Source organism: Colius striatus, chromosome 1, assembly GCF_028858725.1.
Source record: "Colius striatus isolate bColStr4 chromosome 1, bColStr4.1.hap1, whole genome shotgun sequence".
NCBI lineage: Eukaryota > Metazoa > Chordata > Aves > Coliiformes > Coliidae > Colius > Colius striatus.
This window is the reverse complement of record NC_084759.1, coordinates 147062157-147086892: the sequence shown is the minus strand read 5'-3', so window position 1 is coordinate 147086892 and position 24736 is coordinate 147062157. Positions and strand designations below refer to the sequence as shown.

Below are 24736 nucleotides of genomic sequence, written 5' to 3'. Positions count from 1 at the left end.
TTGATGGAGAAATTCCGAAGAAAACCTTCAAATCTGTCTAGAGTGAATTTTAAAATCATTTAATGTTGTATTAAATAAATGTAACAAAATTGAAATAAATATTTTGACTTTCAGTTTAGTAATTCAGAATTTTTAGGAAGGATGAGATGGTCCTAAAGTTTGCAATGTAGAAAACATGAGGATTTGGTGAATGTGACTGTGCCTAAATCAAGGAGCATCTTGTCAGTGTTAGACTTGCTTGTTGCTAGAGGAACTCAAATTTACTGTGAATTGAGCCCACTGCATGATAGCTCATTTTGATTTGAACTTGTCTAGTTTGGTCTCAATAAGCTCTTCAGTGTGTTTGAAGTCGCTGCTTTGGAATACCAGAGATGATGCCATTTGAGAAGTCAGGAAAGTGGGAACACAGTTTCTCAGCTTGTTAGAGCTATGGGTCTGTCTGTCAGCAAACACGAGTGTAGTTCATAGGTTCATAAGCGAGGCAACCACACTTGTTTCTTTTTAGCTGTTTCTACAGGGTTTTTTGTACTGTTACTGTAACTGTATTTTGAGCCAAAGAATTTTAGATCTTCAGTATTCAGAGCCAGAAATTGTGTCCAAAGGCTCAATGGCATTGGACCGATCCTTCTTGAGACATCTTATTCAGCAGTCTGTTGAAGAAGACCAGCAATGAGATCCTAAAAGCAATTTTGACAGGAAGATGACAAAATGGCTTTGTTTTCTAGGTCCTGAACCCTCTGCATTCGTTCTCACCTTTGGTCTACGGGGCAGTTGTAGCAGGAAAGGTGTTGTGAAGATCTTCTTTAGATAGGCAGCAGCTTTGCTCTGTGGAAATTAGCATGCAATTTTGTGCTTTTCAGTGGGAATTTTTGTGGGAATTTTTGATATTTACATTAAATGAAATTTACATTAAATGATGTATGTTGTTTATATGTGAATGTGAAATGTTACATACTATACTGTTTTGTGCTATTTTTGTGCCCTAGTTTATAGACATGTGAACTTTTGGTGGTGACTTTTTCCCTTTGAGGGCTCTGTGTATGATTTTGTAAGTTTTATAGTCTGCATCTGAAGAAAAAGAGTTGATTTGTAGGTAAGCTGAGCTGTCAGGTACTTGAAGTTAATTTATTCTAAAGAAATGCTATTTTTTGTAGTATCACTGTATCTCAATACTGTTAAGTGAGACCTTGCCATCAACATCCCAAATATAAGCCTTGTTTGAAGGAATGTATTTGCTCCCTGCTGCTTGTTCACTTCACATTGCACTTCATACACAGTCCTTCCACTGTTTTTTATTTCTTCACATAACTAATACATACTGTTTATACTTTTGACTGTGTGAGTTTTCCTTGTGCGTTATTAACAACAGGATTTTTTGTCAGATTTTCCCCACTCAGAGTCAGTCGTGAAAGTTGTTAGTTGGGCAGAAAGGACTGTTCTGTGCAGGAATGTTGGAGTGACCAGGCCTGAAAACGTAGGGAATTTTTTCTTTCTCCCATACACCTCTAGGTGATTTCATCAACATGCTTATATTCAAATCTTCAGTTTACACCTTCCTAAGTGCTTATTTTGCTTTGGCCGCCTTGCATCTCACATTTTAGATTGTGAATTGGTTAGATGGTCATGAGCTATGTGTCAGCAGAAGGAAAACCAAGTCTGGTCACTAATTTGGGGTGCTAGTTCATGAAAAGCAATAAGAAAGAATGTATTTGGTATCTTGTTATGCCTGGAAGGTTTGTCTGAGGACAGGCAAAAGCTGGCTGTAGAGTAGATGAGGAATATTTGCCTTCATGAACCTACCCTGATTAAATCTCTTTGGTTATGTTATGACTTTAAATAGAGGGAGTTGCCTTGCAACTTGCTATTTTTTCAGTGCCATAAGTAGCACATTGATGGGTGGCATCTATTTTAGATATCTTTGAGATGCAAGGCCGATAGGATAAAATATAAAATTGTATGATACCACCCAAAGACTGTAGAAATATTTGGGATTTTTTTTCTGAGTGGATTTTGGATCAGGCTTTCAACAGATACAGTGTGTTACTGTTGCCCACATTCAGATTTTTGCATGGAGCTTTATTTTTTTTCAGTTGTTGCCTTCTCATTCCAAGTGCTGCTTTGCCACCATGCTTTGTATTACCATTCCTCCATACTGTGGTTTAGGCCCAGCTCATGACTAAGTGCCACGCAGCTATTCACTCCCATCACCCTCCAGTGGGATGAGGGAGAGAATTCAGAACAAAAAAAAAAGTAAAACTTGTGGGCTGAGATAAAGACAGCTTAATAAGACAAATGAAATCAAAATAATAATAGACTTTACAAATCAAGAGATACACAGTTCAGTTGCTCACTACCAGCTTACCAATGCCCAGCCAGTCCCCAGGCTGTGGTGTTCCCCAGCCAACTACCCCCAGTGATACTGGATGTGACATCAGATGTTGTGGAATAGGCCTTTGGATTGTTCGGGTCAACTGTCCCAGCGTTGTCCTCTCACAGCTTCTTGTGCACCCCCAGCCCACCCACTGACAGGGTGAGATGCAGGAAAGACCTTGGCTTAATATAAACACCGCTTATCGGCAGCTAAAACATCACTGTGTTATCAACATCATTCTTATCCTAAATCCAAAACATAGCACTGTGCCAGCTACTAGGAAGAAAGTTAACTTTATTTCAGTTGAAGCCAGGACGCTCTGTTTATCAGAAATAAGGATCAATAACGGTGTAGTTTTTGTCCTGCGTGGTCCTGTACATCTCTATATGAGAGGATCGGAAAGGTTCTTTTTGGAGCATCTGGGGAAGGCCATAATGCCTGGGTGGTGTGCTTCAGACTGCTGTCAAGAGATTTCTGGGTGACTTGGTGACCCTTTGCCTATTCATCAGTCAGCACTGAATCAGTGCTGTTATGCAGTATGGTGCTTCAGGGCTGTGTGTTAGAATCTTCTGATGATGCTAGCATCTACTTCATTAATGCATTTCTAGTCATTAGCAGACCAGCTGCAATCAAACTAATAATTGCATTTTGTCTATCCAACTTCCCCCTCAGAATAACAATCAGTCTGTGCTGATTTTAATTGGTAGTTCCAGGGGGCATTGGGAATCTTGCAAACAGAGTTTTGCTGCAGAGCTGAGACTTCAGCTGAGCTCAGGAACTGGCCGCTATGTGTTGGTGAGATATCACTGGAATAAGAGTTGAAGTCTGAGTTTTCTGACATCTGAACGTGGTCTCAGTTGCTGAAGTGTCTAACATTTTATGCATTCTATGTCAGGTTTTAGAATCCAGCCTTCGTTGCCAAGGATCATGGCACATCTTCCTTTTCACTTTCAAGTTTTTCCGCTCAAGTTGTTTTATTTTTAAATTTCATTAATTCTGTGAAAAGTTTAAGTGACTAGTCATCCAGCAATTTGCATGAATTAAATCATTTTCAAGTACTAATTAGAAAAAGTGTGAAGAGCACATTAAGTATTGAGGCAAAACATGATTTTGGTTTAAAAGAAGAAAAAACTCTCAGCTGCTATCAGTTCAAAGCTTCATGGCCATTAGAAGGTTTTTGGTTTTCTTATCTTGCTCTTTCCATGATTTGGAAAAACAACAGATGCAGTTTTGTTTGTGCTTTTTTGTGTTTAGGTTGTATTTCAAAATTAAGGTAAACAATTGTGTGACAAGAGTTAATAGAACTCCAACCTAAAAGCTACAATCAGAAGAATAATTTATTAGGATGCCAAAAATAAATGTGCTTGTTCAAATGGATTGTGAGGTGTTTTTTGTGTGCCTGAGACTTTTGGAAATTTGATGCATCCTTGGTCAATGTAGAGGGCTGATGTTTTCTGTTCAGTATAAAGGACTATATTCTGATACTCTCCTGAATAATAAGTCACAAAGTTGTTCTTATAAAGCTAGTGATGCTATTCTTGAAATAAAAGTGGAGTGATGAAATTTGATTTTTTTTTTCCATTGAACTATTTATAACTCTATGTAAATAAAAGATGCAATACAACTAGTGAGTCTTTTGCTCTCGCCTTAAGAAAAAAATTGTTTTTCAAGTATCGAAAGATTCAAGTTTTAATACGCTGACAGAGGTCAGCTGCTCTACAAATTATTGCATAATTAAATTATAAAAATGGTAATTTTCTGTTTCTCTGAAACATGCAGTAGTGGCTGGCAAGCTATTTTACGACTGAAGACACAACGTCTTTACTCTAAATTGATCTGGAATGGACCGGGTCATTTAATTGTTATGTGCCATATTCTTTCTATCCATGAAATGGTTTAAAAATTAACCTTTGTATAATGCTTAGCAAACTGAATCTGGATTAAATGTTTTGAGAAAGTTACGACCATTCATTTTCATTATTGCCACAGTGAAGCTTAAGACTTCCCTTGAGAAACCTCTTGTCCCAGCCCCCATATTCGCTTGTTTCCCAACATGTCTTTACTGCTCTCCAGTGGAAACCTTGAGAAAAATCTTATCCCTACTGAAGTCATTAGAGATAGATTTTATTTCCTTCACTGTGACATGGATTTCATTCCAGAGCAGAGGTTTTTTTGAAAAATGATAAATTAAGAAAGCTTGGAGCCACTGAGTCAAACAAAAGCTGTGAGATTTGTCTACAGGAATGTTTTTACATGCATTTATTTGTGGTTTTTTACTTAACAATAATCAGGGCAATGTTTTTGAAATGCTTTCCTCTGCACAAGTCTGGAATGGAAATCAGATGTATTTAATTTTCTGCTCTACATTTAATTTTTCTGTGATATTTCTGCCTTCAGAGAAGATGTTATTTTCATTCTGAAACACTTAGATTTGCCTTGTTACCCTTTGAGCAAAGTCTGATCTTGCAGCTAGCTCTGTAAGAGTCATAATTCAGACTGTGAGCTTTCAAATCTCTAGGAGCAATGACCTCAGTACAACAGTTTGAAATCTTTCAGGTGATGAATCTGACTGCTTCAGTTAGCTGCTTTTTGTTCCAAGACAAACTGGGGAGTGTATGATTGGAGCACTGTCCTTACTATTGTATCTGCATAGCCTCAGGAGTAATAATACATCTCTGTAAATAAGTGCTTACTAGCAGTATAAATTATGAAGTGTCTTCTTTGTTTTGTGTCTGTTGTTGAGAATGTTGTTCTTACAGATGTTTTTCCTCAATTCTGTTTTTCCTGCAGCCTTTCACTATCCTAAGCTTAATGTGTCTCAGTTGATGAAATCTTCCTGGGTGAGAACTGGTAGGTACAGTCTCTGTGAGTAAGTAAGAGTGCACTTATTTTTGTTAGCAGGATAACTAGCCGATATAAATATTGATAGCTTAGGGATGCTGTATTTTTATGAGGTAATAACATGTCTGAGCTGAATAAATTCCAAAACCAAAAGCTTAGTGACCTGGAATAACTTGGAAATGTAATTCCCAGATCTGGAATGAACTACTGCAATTCCTTAATAATGCACACAAAGTAGTTTTTGTCTATAAAGCAGTTCATTTCTTAGTGAGACAACTTACACTGTTAGGCATAAAGTATCTACTCTGCATGCTGTCAATATGTGACATTGATTTTTAGGTTTCTGTTTTATTTTAAGCAGACATTAGAGGTTGTTTTTTTTGTATGTGTGTATCACTTTTTACCAAAACATGCCAGGAATAAACCAGAATGAAAATAGATTCATTCAGAGTACATACAAGAGTTTCATCACACTTCATTGATCTCTTCTGATTCATTCACAGCAGATCCCTCCCACTCAAGTCTTCTGGATGTTTTATTCTATAATTGGCAGATACTGTTGTCACATTTAGATGCTTAAAAGCAGTTGAAGCTTCTTGTACCTGCTACCTTTAAGCAGAAAACTTGAATGGTGACCAGGCTCTGCCTACCAATCTTGCTTTTATGTGCAGATGCGTCTGGATACACTTTTCCCACAACTTCACTACCTGTAGTTCACCAGTTGTATAGGCGTAGTGCATCCAGATATCCCTGTCTCCTCTCACAAGTGACTTGGTTTACTTTTTAAGCAGGAAGCCAATTTGCAACTTAATTTCTGAAGCCCTTACAGTGTATTTTAGAGAAGGAAAATGAAGATTTCCAGATTATGTTGAGGAACATGAGAGAAGCTACATGTGTGTATCCCACATCTGATTTCATCCTTCCTTAGAGATTTATGTTGGCTTCTTTGGACACACCCTGACCCTCTCTTCCTCGGCTTTAGGTTTGCTTTGTTCCTTTAGATCCTGCACTAAGAAGAATCCACATCCCTTTAAGTTTTTCTAAACTTCCTAATTGTAAGATTTTGAAAGCCAATTGTAGCACCTTTTTGCTGTAGACTTTGGCTGGGTCAGTCATTTCAATCTGTATATTGTACTGTGAGAGTGATGAATCGTGACATAGGAAAAGAATAGAATTTATGCAAGTAAAATTTTTAATATTAGATTACCTAGACATAATTGCATGTATAGCAACAGTCATAAAATGTAGGGATATGCCATGGTCTTTATAGCTGTCCCTCTCAGTTGTAGAATACAGTTCATGCTCTTAAGCATAATTCATTGATACTGAAATTCAATACACAGGCAAGAATGGTCTTCTGCTTGCTGTATATTATAGCCTCAGGCCACTTTCTATTTATTTTGCTATTTAATTGAGATACTTAGTCTATGATTGAATTTAGAAGACAGATGCTGTTGATCTCTGTAAGAAGTCATAAAAATATTTCTTTATTTCTGGCATCTGCAGTAAAAATTATTAACTGGAAAAAGTAGGGTTAATGGTTTTGTTTTAAAAATTAAAAAAACTTAAATTATTTAATTGTCTTTATCAAGTGGCATGGCTTTTTATTAAGCACCACACTTAAAAAAACCCCTCAAAACATAAAAACACTTACTGAAAAAGAGACATCTAAAAATATGAAGCATTTTAGTATAGAGGAATAGAAACTGAGTTATTTTACTGCAGTCAGCTTGTAGGGTTGTTTAATTAGGTCATTTTGAATGACTAGTGCACCATTCACTCTGCTTTTCTTTTCCTGGATGCCAACTTGTTAGTAAAGGTCCACTTTTTTTTCATGTTTCCTTGATGCTTCTCCTCCAGAATTCTTCTCAGCATTAGCTGCCTCAGTGATACCGAGATACCTGGATTTGGGGAGTGAAGTGCACAGTGCTACTAACCTTTTTTTTTTTTCTTGTACTGTGATTGGCATATTTGTTAATCCTTATCTTATCTAGGAGAGGTGCACTTGGAATACACAGATTCATTTATGTGCTGTTGTTCGTGAACTTTTTGTCCTGGAGTCTGAACCCTTGCCCTGTATATCTCCACCTCTGTCACTTCTGAACACAACACTGTGACTGAAAGTAGTTGCAGCAGACAATTTTGACTGAATTTTCACTTTAATTTATTTTTAAACAATTCACTGAATGCTCATAAGTTTGTTTTGTTTAGAATTGAGATGATTTCTTCAATATCCTGGGTCTGCCTAGCCTGCTTGAGATTCCAAAAGTGCCCTCTGCCATGATTTATTTTATTTTTAGTTTGTTTGTTTTAACCTTTTCCCACCCAATGTCTTAATTTCCAACACGTAACCTCCCACTGAACTGGGCACTATTCCCATATGAATACAGCTGCTCTTGAATTGTCTGTATGTTGTCATGAGGTGACTGAAAGCTTGTAACTGAAGTTGCAGAAAAGGCACTGAAAAGTTTTACTAATTCATTTGTGTTCTTGGGTTGCTTTCTCTGCAATGTAGTTCTCTTGGGTGTCGTCGACCAGCGAATTCAGGAGGAAGTGTTTCAGGCTGAGATGGAACGGAAACTAGCTCACCTGTTAAACGAGGCTTTGGTCAGAGGGCGGATATGGAGACGAGCCAGTTTTGCAGGCAGCAACATTGTGCAGGTATTAAGAGCTCACAGTCAGAGGAAGAAATAAAGAATAATAAATTATTGACTAAGTTAATGTTGTCAAGATTTTGAGTTGAGAAAGCATGTATCACATTCATTGAGTTGATGATGCTTGTGTTTTTGCACCCAAAATATAGTTCTTTTGGCTACCACATTGTCTTTTAAGCTAAACATAACAAATGGAAACAACTCTGTATTTTAAGTGGATACTTAAAAATTCTGCTGACTTCTTAAAAATTATACTGAAAACTGTTTTACAGACACTCTATTTTAAAATCTTGCTGTCTTGTCTGACTTAAATGCTGTGCCTAGCAAAAGGAGACAAGATTGTCATCTGATTAAAAAAGTATTCTGCTGGAACTGCTACTTTGCAGCTCTCTCTGGTGTTTTGGTGTAGAAATGCGACGTGGAATCATGTGCATTTTGATGCAGCAGTAGAGTAGTGTATTCTACCCCTTACCTGCCTATTTGTCATAGTACTGTTAGTCACAGGAATGGCTTTCAAGATCTAATGATTAATCATGTCAAATTTTGCACTTGTGGCAGCTTCTGCTGTCTGGATTCCAGTGCTGCTTTTCAGTTTCGTCACAGGTAGAATTATTCACATAATGTCCAGGAAGACTTGGGTATTTAATTTAAACTTCTCAGTTCTCATGTGTTCTTTCTGCTTTCAAAATACTTCTTAATGGCTCATCTTAAAAATTACCTTTTCTAGCTAATTCATCGGCAGTTGGTTTAGCTTACAGATGCCCTTCTAGTAGTTCAGACCTATTATCTTTATTTAATTCAATTCTGCAGTATTTGCTACTGCTTAAATTGCCAGATGTTGGAATTTTCTTACTTTTGTTTTCTTGTCTCAGAAACATCTGTTTCAGTAATAGAGATTTTATTTTATTTTTCTTTTGTGCAGCTTTGAATTGCTGTAAATAGATGTCTACTTCAGATCTTCTATTCCCCACACTTCTTACACTTTGTTCTTTATGCCTCAGTCCTCTCTTTGCATATAAATTAAACAAATATTCCTTATGTTGCTAGTAAAGATAACACAGCCTATAAAATATGTATGTGTAGATTGTGGTTTTATAATTTTACACAATAAAGCTCAATTTATTTTTGCACATACAAAATTACAAGCAGGTCTTTTCCAGCTAAAGACTAGTATTTCAGAAGGTGAAAATACGACATCCTTCTTGTGACTTCATATTACTTACTGGGACATAAGATGAGGTCTGCAGCTCATGTTCCAAACAGCAGTGCTACTCATTTATGCCACTTAATTAGTGCAAAGAGACTGAAAACTGCTGGTTTTGGCTAACAGAGGATTGTCTTAGTTATGGTCAACACACATACCATTCCACATAATACAGGGCTTCTCCAGGTGCTCACAGCCTATGCTGTTAGATAAGATTAGCGCTGCAGTAAAGGAGATCTGGAAGTCTGAAGGAGATACCTTGCTGGTAGGTATCTGTAATAGGTTTCTGCTTTCCTGCACGGGAATACTAGGTACCATCAGGTCCTATAGCTTCTTGGTAGCTTGCTTTGGTAGGATGTTCAGTTCTGTGGTAGGTGAGACAGCCTTAGAGGGTGCATCTGGACCGACGCATCTGGTAATGGGCTCCTGAGTGGAGGGCGGTTTCTTTCAAGAATGCTCTCCTGGCACATGAGGACCTGCTCCATGGTCATTTGCAGTAAACCATTTAGTTTTTCTTCTGCTAATTTTATTCCTCATAGCTGAGTTTGTAAGCTGTGTTTGAAGTATGTTGTGTATGTGCATCTGTTTGTGTCTACAGTGAGAGCTATTAATATCATTTTTGCTTTATATTCAGATTTTTCTAAATATGTATTTCTTTCACACAAACCAGTGACTGATATGATTGTAGGATGCAATGAAGTGAAACTAAAAAAAGAATCTGCCAGCAACACCAAAGTGTTGGGGTACTTTAATGCGACATGCATATATCCATGAAAGACTTGACACACGCACATTTCACTTGTGTTGAACCCCTATAGACTGGAGTTTTTCCTGAGGTGAAAGATATTTATAGTGTATTGAAATGCGACATTTCTAAGCTCTGTGGAAAATCAGGACTGTGGGTCAGAAGGTGAAGCAATTATTTGTGAATGTTACTGCAGGCATATTAGTTTCCTCTCACATACTAAGAAAATAGAAGTGATACCCTGTGAGGTTTGGATTTAATTCCTAAAGGCATGTGTTAGGATCTAAGAATGTTAAAAATTACTGTTTAAGTCTAGACACTTTGAATAAGAACTTTGGACTACCTAGGATATCCAGAAAGCATGCTTTCTCTTCCTGTTTGCCTAACTGTGCTGTTAACCGGTATCACTCCATGATAAAAGAAAGTCTATAACCATTCCATACAAAAAAAAACTCTGAAGCTTCACGCCTGGCTGCTGCTATACATGACATAGTTCCATTGATTTTTGTGTGATGCTCATATTAATGTTTCACAGAGCAAGTCATATATATTTTTAATATGTATCTGCTGTTGCTGCAAATTTGAAGGCATGTTTAACATGGTTTGCATTGCATCTGCAGAGGCTAGGCCCTATGCTTTATTTTGTCAATAGCTTAGCCATAACTCAGTCCTCAAAGGAATCAAATGACTTAATTGTAGATTTAAAATACATACATGTAGCTTTAAAATAATAAAAAAACAATTAATTTTCCTTCATTTCAGCAGATTTGGTCTTTTGAACCTAATTGAAGGTGAAAAGGTGATCCTAAGCACAAAAAGAAAGATGTTCTGATTTAAAGAGCACATTAGGAGACACTGTAGTTGTAATGCATGTGAGGAAGTAGTAGCTTTAAGGGGATGTAGTGACTCAATTGAGGCGGAGGTTCATTCTCTGGGTTTTCTATCAACAGCTTATGTGTCTCTCTTGAGTGTGTCCTGTGAGAAAAAGGCCCAGTCTTCCTGCAATGTTTTTAAATAAAGCCTTTGGGGACTGCAGCTCTTCAGAGCCATTTTGCACTTCCAATGGCCACCCCAGGCAAAGACCGGTGTCTCTGTTAGTTTGTATATAACCTGTTCCTGTCTTTGTTTTGGCAAACCAGTTTCTTGGCTGGCCAAACCTCTGCAAGTCAGCAGAGGAGATTTCCATAGTGTTGCCTTCATCTCTCTGGCCCTCTCAGTTCACTTCTGCTCTCCCCAGCTCAGCATGAGGAGCACAGGACTAAGTGTTCCTGTGAGAGCTCTCTCACACCCAGGGTAGGTTATGTGCGATGCCTGAACCATTCAGACCACGGTGCAGCTTGATTTAATTGCCTAGACACTAAAATACTGCTTTTAGTAGCACTTTTAAATGATATTTTCCCTAGGGGATGAACATAGTAAAAAAATGAGAACAGTTCTTGTACATGCATTTTGGAGATTGTGTGTGTGTGAGTGCATGTTTGCTTGCATCTCAATAATGCTCATGCCTTTGAAACTCTGAACCAGTTCACCCAGGGATTCCTCAGTCCTGATGGGGTTGCTGACTGTGACTTCCCACTGACTGATTGACACCTCAAATACCTTGTGAGCTTGCCCACCACCTGGATTTCCCCACTTTAAATTATAAACTAGGTTTGGTTACCAAGGCAACTCTATTCACTGACCTATAACATTCTCTCGTAAACACTTTTTAAATTAAATTTACTGACACCTGAATGCAGTTAAGCTTTTATTTTGTGGAGGTTAAATGTACATCTAGTATCAACAGCGATGGTATCATTTGTGTACACAGAAGTTGATTTAGTTTTTTTTCTACTTCCCATCCATTGAATTTTTTTTATCTCCTCCCTTCTAATGTCATCCTTCACTGCTAAAGTGTGAATGTAAAATGCTTAAATGCTTCCTTACACATGGGCTGCTTTGCTGGATGCCTGGAAAATACTATTTCTGCTTCTGCTTGCGTTCTTAAGTCTCAAGAATAGAGACACTTCTGTAAAATGTAAGACAAAACTAAACTGAAGCTGCACAGAGGGCATAATATGGAACAAAATGACACAAAAATTAGTGCTCAGAAACTGTGTAAAAACTGGCCACAGTGACTGTACCTCAATTTTATAAACAGACTTAAAACTGGTTCAGATGCAGTGTGCCATTTTCTGTCTTTGAGAAAACTCAAAGTTTTCAGTGTATCAGGGTGACTGAGACGAAAACTGAAGTACCAATATTGTCACAGTTGCTGTGTTGTATAAATCTAGTCATCTCATAGTCACTTCAAGAATACACCACTCAGCCACCCAGAATAGAAATCCATAACCACCTCCCCTTGGACTTGAAATGTGTCTGCATCTTCCCTCAATATGGTGTGAGCGGTCATAAAGTACTGTGTACTCAGAACAAATTACTTCAGATAAAACTTTTCTTAAAATGATGAGCTTAGTTCATCAACAGCAGCAGACACCTTTACCCTCAACCAAATTTCTTCCGTCTTGTTCCCACGTTTTTCATACTATGCCAAAAGACTTCCAGTTACTTCTTCCACTCTCCACTCTGACCTCACCCATTCTGCTGATCTCAGTGTAAGTAGCCATACACTGTTCATAATTCTGTGTTAAAAAAATGTATTGTTCCAATTGTGGAAACTTGCACTGGAACCTGTTCTTCTTCCCTCTGTTGTTTTGAAAGGCAGTTGTGGATAAGTTCCTTTTTTAACCCATTCAGACAGCTTCTGACTGTTATCCCGTATGTATAACACATATAGTTATAGTGCTTCTTAGATATTCCACAACACCATAAAGTATGTGGTAGTACAATTTAAGAGACTTCTAAATTTCTCTGATGCTATAGGTTTAATAGACAGAGAGAGGTTTCATAAAGTTAAGAGATTTTATAAAATTAAACAAGGAACCCATTGCCTTCCAGTCCTACATGGCCTTCCAGCTCCCTCGCTCTGTATATGAGTTAAGTACTACTCAGGAAGGGTTCATCTGTGCTGTGAAAACAGATACCAGTCCATACAGCTTGCTGCTCTGTGCACTGAGGCCAGGCTGAAGTGAAGGAAGCTCAGCTGAAGCAGAAATACAAACCTGCTAACTAATGATATATCTGGGCTCCATGAAACGGGATCCAGCCTTACAGCTGCTGAGTATGTGTGTTGAAACCTTGTTCAGTGATACTTTTTTGTTAAGTTCAGTTAGGAGTTGGTTGCCCTTTAGCCAGTAGAAGAGGATTTTTTGCTTCACTGCTTTCAGTTGATTTGACTTAGAAGACTTCAATGGAAATTGTGCTTTCTCTTTCTTTAAAAAAAAAAAAATTGTTATACCTTACTCCTGGGAAATGGATTTTTGGACATGTTGAGTTGGTGTTCCCAAAGACCAGAACGTCATCCCTGTTGAGATAGGAAGTAGCACTGCTTTCCTTCAACATGACTGTCTGTTGGAAACTAATAAAGAAAACAATATAAAGCTTTGCTTTTGTAAACTTTAGACGTGCAAACATTCGTGTGTTTGCTTTGCTTTAAGCCTATGGGCAGTGTTTGAGATTCTAATTTATTAAATATGTACTTCATAGCAGCAGATAATTCTGAAGGAAGCAAAATATATTGCTCTATTTGTGGCAATTGCAAACAGAGCTCCTCAAGCTCTGTTTTACATGATAGATACCTCCTGCTATTTATTTGGCCTAATTCTAGGTTGAGCTCAATGTTACATGTAAATGGCTTAACAGAGGAGAGTTGTATATAAGATTTCATTTTAAAGGAATTAAAAATTGTTATGTGATTCTCATGCAATGAAGATGTTTGGTGGTTAGAGAATATCTACAGGGCTTCCTCATAGCATGCATTCTTTTGATTATTAATGTCTTTAGAAGTAGGTAGGAAAAATTGCATCCCACAGCATCCAATACATTCCTTCCTGAGGAAAGGTGGATGCCAGAGGTAGCTGTTTGGAGGATAAAGGTGACTCTGCATGAGCTTTTGTTGGAAAAGAGCAAACAGTTATATTTGAAACTATCAGAATATGTCCCTTTGTAGATGCTTAACATTTGGAGAAACCTGGAGCACAGATGACTGTTATGAATGACAAAGCAAAGTCAAAGTAGGTTTTTAATGAAGGGAAAAGTGTGGTCACACTCATCTCTTCCGTAGCTTCTATTAATTGACAAAAGATGAAGGCAGTAAAGGCTTCCAGAATCACACGGTATTGGCATCTTTAGAGTGAGAGCAATTCTCTTTAGCACTGGATCTGTGTGTTATCATGAAACAAACAGGAAAAAAACCCTTCATGTTTGCCATAAAAAATGTATTATATAAGAGATAATTTCCATGGAAATTTTACTTTCAGTTACAAAATAGGTATTTCTGTAAATTCCCTAGGGTCTTGGAGCACTTGAGTAGTGCTTGTGTAATTAGACACCAATACATTATTCCAGCAATATTGTCTTCCCCTGGATGACTTGCACTGAGAATATTTTGTGTAAGTATTGTATTAGGTGAAAATATCCTGAATTTTAGTTTGGAAGCAAATTATTATTAGTGAATATTAACTCTGTATACACTTGCCCAACTTTGACTTCAACTCTTCTAAGATGGGAGGACTAGCTTGTGTGTACCTTGCCTTTGCTGCATACAGTATTTTGGAGCACTACACACAGCGTGACTTCCCATCAGACTTCTGTGGATACTGATAACTTCCAAACTGCACCAGTTCACGGCACTTACACTGTTTGTATATTAGCATATTATTTGGTGTCACAGAGGGATTTTCTTTAACAGCAACTGTATTTCTTCATCATAATACATAGTAGAATCTTTTTTTATGCATTGTACATAGTGACAATTAAGGCAGATACTGGCAATATCTTGGCAAAACTATTCTAAATGCTTCTTTTTAGATAAGTGTCCTTAAGGTCGAGGCCCTGTGAAAGTAAGAAGGAGAGAGGGTATGGGTTGAAAAACCAACTGTGTGGGAACTTCAGATAAATACAACTTAAAATATAAAAGCTTTCTGGTTTCTTTTCAGATTGTGAATGTGTCACGGTTAGCAGGTGTTGATAACCCTGTGGAGCTGATCTATTTTGTGGAGGACCAAGATGGAGAGAGGCTCAGTGCTCTGAAATGCTCAGATCTGATGAACAGAGTTGATATCCAGCGGGCTGCCATCATTCTGGGATACCGCATTGAAGGCACCGTTGCACAGCGTAAGCCTGATCAAATCCACACTTATTCCAGCAAAGAGAAACAGGAAGGGTGGCATTAGCTTTGGAGATTATGGTACTGCACAGTGCCCACTGTTGCAGTGTTTTGTTCTTGGGGAGCTGCACTTGTGGCACTCCTGAGGAGATAAATTTTAGCAGTGTTGCAGTGAACGATGTGTTGCTTTGCTTCTTGAAGAGTGCTGAGCTTGGAATTGCAATAGGATCCTTAAGTGCAAGCCTCTCAACGTTCACTTTAGTGCTTATACTAGAAAAATCCTGGGCTAACTAGATACCTTCTGGCCATTTTTGTCTCTTTCTGCTGGTATATTTCTTTACAGCATATCTTACCCAGGAGCTTGCACAACACCTACAATGTGGGATGGGATGGCATCAGTATGAAATGGGTGTTTCCTTTAGCTGAATAATGGCAGTGAAGTTTAACACAAATAACTTCTTTATATGCCCAAGTTATCATTTCTGTGAGTGAAAGATGTAGGCTAATGCTAGCTGGGGCATTTTGAAGGATATGATCAAAAAGAAACAGTTTATTTCTTCCACTGAATATGATTGACCTTACTTTCATTTGTGCATCAGTAATATATAAGTAATTTTATCTTTAAATAAACATAATTTAAAAGAATTTAAAAGTAATGTGATCTATTACTAGATACACATCAGAGTAAAAGTGACAGGTCATAAAAAGTTATATAATTACTTTATTTAGGAAGCTTGATACATAAGTCATTTGCTGTAAGGAGCAAGAAAGAAGACCTACTCAAAATTCTATGTTATCATTAGGAAAGAAACTTGCAAGTATTTTAAAACAGTATCAGAAATGTATATGCTCTGCAAAATAACTCATTGATATGGATGCTTAATTGCCTTGTTTTTCTGTACAATGTAGAGGCATGAATTACATTGTGGCACAGGGTATTCTGTCAATAGAACAAACGTGTCTGATTTTTTTAATTCTCTATAGAAAGAAAAACAGGGAAATAGCAATAATTGTGCCATCTGAATATGTTTCTAAATTTTGTCCCTCATTTTAAAATAATGATTTAAAGCTTGGTCAGTAACTAGTATAAAATTGTTTAATAAATGTTAATGAACTGTAATATTGGTTAGACAACCGTGAAAAAAGTTGCAAGAATAAATTCCTTTTACAAAAATGGTAAGTATTGAACAAATTTATTGGAGTGTTTATAGCTTATTCTGCTTGATGAAACTTGTTATCTTTGATGCATCATTAGAAAGTTCTTTAAAGAGATACAGAATCACAGATTTTTTTTAGTTATTTCTTCTTATTGGAAGAAAATAGACAAAAAAAGGTTATTTTTATGGCAGAACGTAACATAATAAATGAGCTATCAGATGTATAAATGTTAAGAATTATAGTATATCCTTTTAATCTCTAAGTTCATCACTAGAATGATTATTAATAAAGTGATATATAAAAATAAGATTGTGTCAAAAAAGTCTTATTAACTTGAAAACATCATGTTAAGAAAGTGCATCAATTTGACTAGAATTGTATTGCTATGTGGTTTTTAGTCCCACATATAACCCACACATGAGCACTATGCAAAACAGAGCAAATGAAAGTGTTGCTGATTCTTCCAGTTCACTTCTTACAAGCATGACTGGCTTGATTACACTTTCCAGTAGTTTTGTCTTCTGTTTGGTGCTAAAATATCTCACACACTGACAATGAAGTGGATAAAGGAAAAAAAAAAAGTAATTAAAATTGTGGAACTACACACCTTGGGGAGGAAAGTCTTACTGATTTCAGATTGACTGTTGTTATTGATGGAGAAGATAAAATATATGAATAGCTAAAGAGGCAACTGATAATACTGCCTGAAGGAGGAAACAGGCAGTAATATCAGAAAGTCCTTCTCACCCCTTTTTTCTGGATCTATTTCACTCTGTCAGCTCAGTTTTGGGTTACAGAATGATGTGACAGAAGTGTATTTTCAATTGATATTTTAAGCGCAGGTCTTCAGTAGGTAGGGCAGGACAATTGATCACCTGCCCCATGCTTCCTGAGCATGAGATATGTTAACTTATAAATGGTATGTCATTTCCTGTGATGTGCAGCTGGTTTCTGATAAATTCCTTAACTAGCATTTACAAGAACGTAAAAATATGTAACCTTGAAGTATCCTCAGTTTAAAATATATAGCCAGGTAATGCTGCTGTCTTCCTTTTAACTTCACAGCTGTGGAGAAGCTGAAGGAGTCCACCTCAGAGTCACAGAATAGCAACCTATGGATTATTGTTGGTGTGGCAGTCCCAGTTGCTGTGGTGCTCCTGATTGTTATTATTTTATACTGGAAACTTTGTCGAACAGACAAACTGGAGTTTCAGCCGGACACAATAAGCAACATTCAGCAGCGACAAAAGGTAAAAGGGGAATCTGTGCTGAGAGGAGCTTGAGTATTCTGAGCATAAATGAATGTGAGAGTCTAGGGAACTACTAGCATCCTTAAATAGCTTGTGGAAACACAGTTTCAGAGCCTGCCAGTTTAAACAGAAAAAGGAAGAAAGTCAAATGATAGTTGAAGTCAAGAATCCCATAGTGTTTTAGTTGTTCTTCTAGGTATATGATACTGCATTACACAGATACATCCTTCTGAAATGTGGGCACTGAGGCTGAAAGGAACCTTTCTTTATCATTTCATTTCAAGGCTTTGGCTAGGACTGAATAAGAGGAAATGTATTGAGCGTTGAATCACTGACCTTGTTTACTACAGAGGGATGAATTTTTCTTTGGAGAGCTTCTGCTAAGCTAATTTGACAGCTAAACCGTACCATCTATTATACCTCATGGTGGAACTAGAATTTGCTAGAGCCTGTCCTTGCTTCTCCCACAATCTGCTGGAGCTCTTATGTTGCCATCAGGAGAGCCTGTTGCAGGACTAGAACCTTAATTAGTGGATCTGCATGAGACTGCATGAGTGAACGTGTTGGCTGGAGTGTTGGAGGACTGGGTTAGGACTGTGAGAAATTCAGTAGCCTGACTTCTTCCTGCCCAAAACTTCAAATTAAAAAATATGTGATCCAGGATTTTCACAGAGGATTTATTCGGTAAATAGAATAGAAAAGTGACTAAAGGGTTAAAAATCCTCCTTTTTCTTTTGACAAATCAAGAGAACCAGCCTGTGTGTCAGAGATGCTTATTACTAACTGTAGCTTCAGAGGCATTATTAAAGGCAAATTAATCTGCCTGTGCTAATTCTGTGGTACTGTAGTCATGTTCTTGTCCTGTCACCTCATGTTCAGTCATACCGTTTTCTCCGTAACAAGCCTTGTCTGTACACCATGCTCTCTTTCAAGATAATTCATGATGTGAAAGATGAGAGAATCAGAAAGCGGTTGCACTTCCAAAGCAGTCAGAACAAATCAATAGTAACTTCCACTTGTCTTGCCACTGCGGATTGAGTGTCAGAATTGAGGTCGGCAACAAGTGGTACCCTTTGATGAACTTCACCCCCTGGTACCTCGTTTCACCTGTGGTAATATGTAACACAGATTTTGATTGAAGAAGTTCCCTATGGTAGTTTCAGCTAATTTGAGAAGGGTCATACAGAAAAGGCAGGAGAGGATCATTACCCTCTCAACACTATTTCACCACATACATTTTTGGAACCTCTCTGCCGTTGCAACGTTTTTATATTGAAAGCAGTTGGGTTGGGTTGACTGTAACGCCGGAAACCTCTTTCATAGTTTTACTTTCTTTTAGGAAAATGGCTCTGTTGTTTTTCTCCACTGCTTCCACGGTATTCTTCATCTTAATCATTCATGAATCAGAAGCCTTGAACGTGTTTGTAAGCCAATCTCGTTTCAGTTCGCCTAGGGAGCCTGTCACTTTGCCTTCTTTAAGGAAGTCACTGTAAGAAAACTAGAAAGAACCGATATGGACATCTAGTCCAATTTTTGTGCCATTGGATGTCTCTTTTCTTTATACGTTAATACTAAATGAGGAAAAGCAATAAAAAGTGTCTTAAATTTTTATCACTTAGTTCATCATACAACTGGCAGAAACTACTTCGAATACCATTCTCCTCCTTTGCCCAAGATCCAGAACTGTACTCTGGCTTCCTTAGTTAGCAGGCTATCTTTGAGATTTCTTCATGTCTCCAAACAGTGGGTTGGAATTCCAGGTCAGAATAGGACATATTTAACAAGCTCTGAAGACCCCCGAACAGTCACAACAGCATACAAATAATTAGGGACATTAGGTCTGGTCCTGCTCTTTAAAGTTTTTTTATACTTTTTATTACAGTAAATGCAAAGAAATAATCAAAGGAGTGAAGTCATATGGTCAGGGATTCAAATCTGTAAATAAACTCAGTTTAAAAATAGACTTAGGCTCCCTCTTCCCCACCCCACCCATGATTATTTCCATTCCCTCTTTACAGAGCTTGACTTTGGTACCAAAGGAAAGAGAGTGCCTGCACTGCATCTGTAAATGGAAGGATATCTAGGTTTCAAGATCTGGGGTTTTCTCTTGGAATTAATATTTAATTGGTAAAACCCATAAAGATGGATTTATAGTGCTAGCTCTTCTCACTTCCATTAATCTTTAAAAAAAATTCTTTTAATGTAAATATAGAAATGGAATGTATAAATATCAAAGTGTTTCATTAACATATGCATGGCATATCCATGCTGGAAATAGAAGACAATTCTTTTCAGCCATGTAATGAGTCTACGCTGTGTTTTGCACTTTAAAATGTACGTTGGTTGGAAGATAAGAAACTGAGACACTCTTTTCTTGTTCAGATGAAATAAGATATCATACTGAACTGATGAATCTCCAGAAGTATCACTGGTCATTTTTTCAGTGTGTTTAATTAGCTGTTTTAAGATAGCAGATCAGTGGGCAGGATAATAATCTGTTGGAATTTGCAATAGCAGCTAATAGCAAATCATGTCACCTGTGACTTAAAAGCCTGAAAGAAGGCTGGGGGTGGGATGAGGGGAAGGCCCGTTTGCTTCACACTGCTGATGGAAGACTTTGCCACTAAAAGGCTGTTTCCTTGAAGCGTCAAGAGAGAGAACTTCTGTAAACAATCCCTCACTTTGACAGTCAATAATAGTGTATTTCCTACTTCATCAGGCATAGCTGCATTGAGAAATATCAGCATTGCACAGTGACAAACCTGTAGAAGTACCCAAGACTGCAGCTGTATTTATGGGCCATAGCAGCCCTGAAACTGGACTCGAGTCTAGATTTGTTGCTTGCCTCCATGCTCAAGGCCAGGTCACTCTCAAACATAATATAGATAATAGCAAAGATAAATGGTGACACGGTCAGGATAGACTGTATTCAGCAAAGGCCTGTTCTGCAGATTTGCTGTACCATGCCACCTACCAGTTTCTGCCCTCTCCACCTGACCCTCTAGTTTCATCACAGGATTAGTGTCTTGCAGACAGGATGGCTTAAGGGTCCTTCTTAAAAAGGCTCATAATGTTATCTTCTGCAAAGAATACAGAGAGAGCCTGAACTCAAACAATACTAAGGGATGTTTTACTTCTGAAGTCTGCTACTTGAGTGAATATAAACATAAATATATAGGAAGGAGAAATTTTGTGGGTGACGCTAGAAAAAACAGCTTTGAAGACAAAATAATAATTAAAAAATGGATCTTGAAGAGGCTCCAATGACCTAATTCATACCTGTGCCTCAAAGCAGGATTAACAATACCTGAAAAATACTAGGTTACCTTTTTCATTCTGAGGATTAGAGGGGAAAACATGCTTAGATCAAAATTATTTGGACCTTTCCTAGACTAGGAGCTAAGGAAGCAGGTCAGAGCAGTGAATTTCTGTGCAAGATTTATTGGTCTGTGCAAGGATAATTCTTTTCAAGAAGCAGAACTAAGATATTTAAAAGGTGCATCAAGTATTCATGACTTGTTCTGTAAGGCATAGCATCCTACTGGAAATTCACCTTGATGTAATCTGGGTTGTTGCCCTGGATAAAGATATCTTTGCCTTAGGAAGTAAAAAGATGCATAAGTGGCAATTATAGGATTTTTCTCTCTTGCCATTGCCAATATCTACCACAACATTGTCCCAATCTGAGCCTTCTTTTCTTGCAAAGAAGCTATGCCCTATGTGGGCAATTGAAAATTTGCCACGAGTTATTTTCCTTCTTCATTAAAAAAAAAAAAAAAAACAAAAAAGGATAAATGTTTTTAATGCCTAAACCATCATTCTGTTCTGTACTGTACTACTGATGTTTTTTGTGCAAAAACACTGTCAACCCCTTTCCTCTTCCCCAGAAAGAGAAAGACAACCCAAAACATTCTACATGTTACCTGTAATGGAAACCAAGTTGGCAATATTATTTCTTTATCTATGGGCATCCAAAAGTTAAAATGGAAGGTGATTCAGTAAGGATTTAATTTTCCCTGCTGTGTACAAGCATTTGGAGAAAAAAGTCAAATCCTTTGTTAGGTCTTTAAAAGAAGTAGTTAAAACTAGAGAATCTTTCAGAGAAAGGCTCCTCGCCCTAATGGCAAGCGTCTTGACACCTGTGGACAGGCTCATTATCAGTTTATTTAGAAGGTATTGGATGTTCTTCTGTAAATGCTTTGAAGACTTGGAATACATTGCCTTTAAAGTGCTAACTTTGAGTAGCTTCCTTGGTTTCTCCAAGGGCACATCCTAAAATCCTAGGAGGCAAAAAACCTACTTCCCCATCCAGAAGTCGCTCCTGTCTATAGCACTCTGCATGCCACTATGGTTTTTAAAGGCTGAACGTGTGTCTCTGACTCAGTGTCCTTCCTGTATCTTTACGTGTGTGAGAGGTGGGGTGAGTTGGTCCCCACAAAGCCCTGGACAAAGCATACAGTACTGAACCTTCTTCTCCAGCAGCAGCAGGGATAGCACCAGAGCTGAAGGGCTGCCAATTTGCATCGTGAGCCAGCAAACCTCAGCTAATGTGTAATCACCAGGGGACTGTTACCAGCCCGTGCATGTCTGCTCTAATCTGTGCTGCACCTGACAGCCAGACAGACCTCCCTGTGTCACTCACAGTTACAGGTAATGACTCATGTGTTCTGTAAGATGCCTGAGAGGGGCTTGTGTGGATTTTCACTTTTCCCCCAAGCAGGGATATCTGATAACCGAATCTCATGTGTCAGGCATAACTTTGCACCTCTGAATTGAGAGTTTTGCTTATTATTGTGTGTTCAGTAGACTACCTTTTGGATGTTCCCAGGATCAAAGAGGCCAGCCCTGCTGGAGGCTAAATACTAGGCTTCTACTCCTGATATAAAGAATTCTTGTGATGTTTTGACATCCTGTAATGCTTTTGTTCATCTGTATAATGTCGAAGCCACAGCTCTGCATTGCAGAATAATTTCAGTCAAAAGAGACTCCTGTTAAGAAAGGCAGCTGACACCAATCTTACAAAAACTACTTGGAAACTGACATGAGCTACTGCAAGAGATTCATGTCTGTACCTACTGTTTGCATAACAAATATTCATTTCTGATAGCAATCTTGACTAACTATCCCAAATGTTGTCTTTTTGGAATTGGCATACAGGTTCTGCTTCAGAGTCAATAGCTGTATTCTAACAAGGAACTCAATATTCCGCATCTCAATTACTTTTCAGCAATACATTTTTCTGATGGCAATTCCTCTGCAAGAGCTCTTTTGTAGGAATTCTTCCTCTGTGGTGAGGATTAACTATACACAAGTTGCAGAAGTAAAATACCACACTTATCTATTGGTATAAGCAGTATAGTGAAATGACTATCTGTCTTTAGGTCAGACCAAAACGCCAGCTAGCCCAGGTGACAAAAGCTGAAGTCTATAGAAGGAAGACAAACAGCGCGAGTACATGTGGTGCTTTGCCTTGAGTAACTCTTTAGCTTCCAGTCTCAGGGACTTTAAGGACCTGCTTCTTCAGGGGGGTTGGACTAGATGATCTCTAAAGGTCCCTTCCAACCCCTACCATTTTATGATTCTATGATTCTAAGTGATGATGTTTAGCAACAATCAGCAGGTTTCTCGTCTATGAGCTATTCTGGTCCTTCTAAACCCATCTGAGATGCTGACAGGGATTTCCACAGCATGTTACATGAATAATCACGTCCTCTTGTTTCATAATGCTTTTGTCCTCCCACCTCTTTGTTTTCTGTGATGCTTCCTAGACCTTGTTTTGGAGGGTACAGTGAACAGCTGATTCCTACACACTTGGATGTTGCCAATCCTGACTTTACAGATCTGTCATATTCCCATCTCCACCATCTCCTTTTCCAGACAGAGGAGTCCCATTTTTTTTATCCCTTCTTTTGAACTGACCTTTGAACCAACTGCTAGCCTTTGAAAAGACATCTCTGGTGCTTTTCCATCCTCTTTGGGCAGGGGAAATTAGAACTGAATATGCTATTCAAAGAGTAGATGACCCGTGGATTTATAGAATGACACTTACATAGTGGCTGCTTTTGAAAATGAGTTAAACATAAAGAAAAATGGTACATTTTCAAACTACAGATACATTTTATACCATCCTAAACATAGTAGACTGCTGAGGCTAGATTAATATTGGGGAAACAAATTCTGTTTTTCCTAACAAAAAGCGATAGTTTACTGTAGAACTCAGCTACATTTGGAACACAGAAATGGGCCAATATCAAATTGTCACTGCCTAAGGTTTTAATGGTGCTACTTATTTGCAGATTTGTTTCAGCAAGCAAATTATTTCTGCGGTATCACTTTCTTTCTGTGTGCCTTAAACCCTTTTTAGATACATAAATATGTTTGAGTTACTGAGCCCAACAAAATACCAGCACAAAAATAAATGAAAATTGCTGACCCATGCTCTGTCTTAAAGTTCAGTTAGCGTTTTTCTTACTGTTTGCAGAGAGGAAGCGTTTCTGAACTGTGTTGGATATGTGCACTGTCCAGATGATGAGAGACATACTGTGACTGGATTCTTTTGCTTCACAAGTTGAGAAAAAAGTTTCCTTAATGTATATTTTTTTTGTGTTGTGCTACATCTCTCAGAGGTTGCAGTTGATGTCAGAGTGTAAACATAATTGTTTTACATAACGTATGGACGAAAGACTGGTGGAACTGAGACACAGCAGTGACCTTATTGTCCTACAAAGTTAGTGATCTTCTTCTAACTTACTCATGATACATTCATCTAACCAGTGTGCAAAGGAACCTCACCAAACCATGATTAAGATAGTATCCACCCTACGGCATTTCTGGCTGAGAAGGGAGGCTAAAACTGTGTGTGATTCAGACACAGAATCCTGTCTGTTACAGCAGTTATCTCAGCAGCCTGTGGGCATATGTGTACTCAGAGTTACGGGCTTTCAACAACATGATCCCTCTTGTATTTTGTGAAATTTACTGAGCTGTCATGATAATATTAGTGGCAGAAGGAAATGCACAACGGAGTAGGAGAGGGATGATGAAAATCTGTAAGAAGAATCTGTCTTAAGAAAATATTTCAGAACAGGTGTCTTGAGATTTTTCAGGCCTTACAAAGTTTTGTAACTGTGGGAGTTTCTTTATTTGTTTTTAATCCTGCTCCAACAGCAAAATTCCTGGGTTGGTATTTTTGTGGGATTTCTACTTTACTTACAGTTCGTGTGGTGGTGAGCAGTAAACCACAGTTGGGACTTTTCAGAGGAGGAGGACCAGAGGCTTGTTCTCATTTTCCACACCAGCGCTGGCTG

At 38.0% G+C, this 24736-nt stretch overlaps 1 protein-coding gene across 3 annotated transcripts in view; it reads left to right on the top strand.

Annotated features, from left to right (window-relative positions):
- Window positions 1–24736, top strand: part of KIAA1549 (KIAA1549 ortholog) — a 144730-nt gene that overhangs the window by 84587 nt on the left and 35407 nt on the right. For all 3 annotated transcript variants that reach the window (XM_062011122.1, XM_062011114.1, XM_062011127.1), the window contains exons 7-10: window positions 5162–5221; window positions 7728–7873; window positions 14852–15029; window positions 17245–17429. In XM_062011122.1, coding sequence (XP_061867106.1) covers window positions 5162–5221; window positions 7728–7873; window positions 14852–15029; window positions 17245–17429 — 569 coding nt within the window. The remainder of the gene's footprint in view (window positions 1–5161; window positions 5222–7727; window positions 7874–14851; window positions 15030–17244; window positions 17430–24736) is intronic.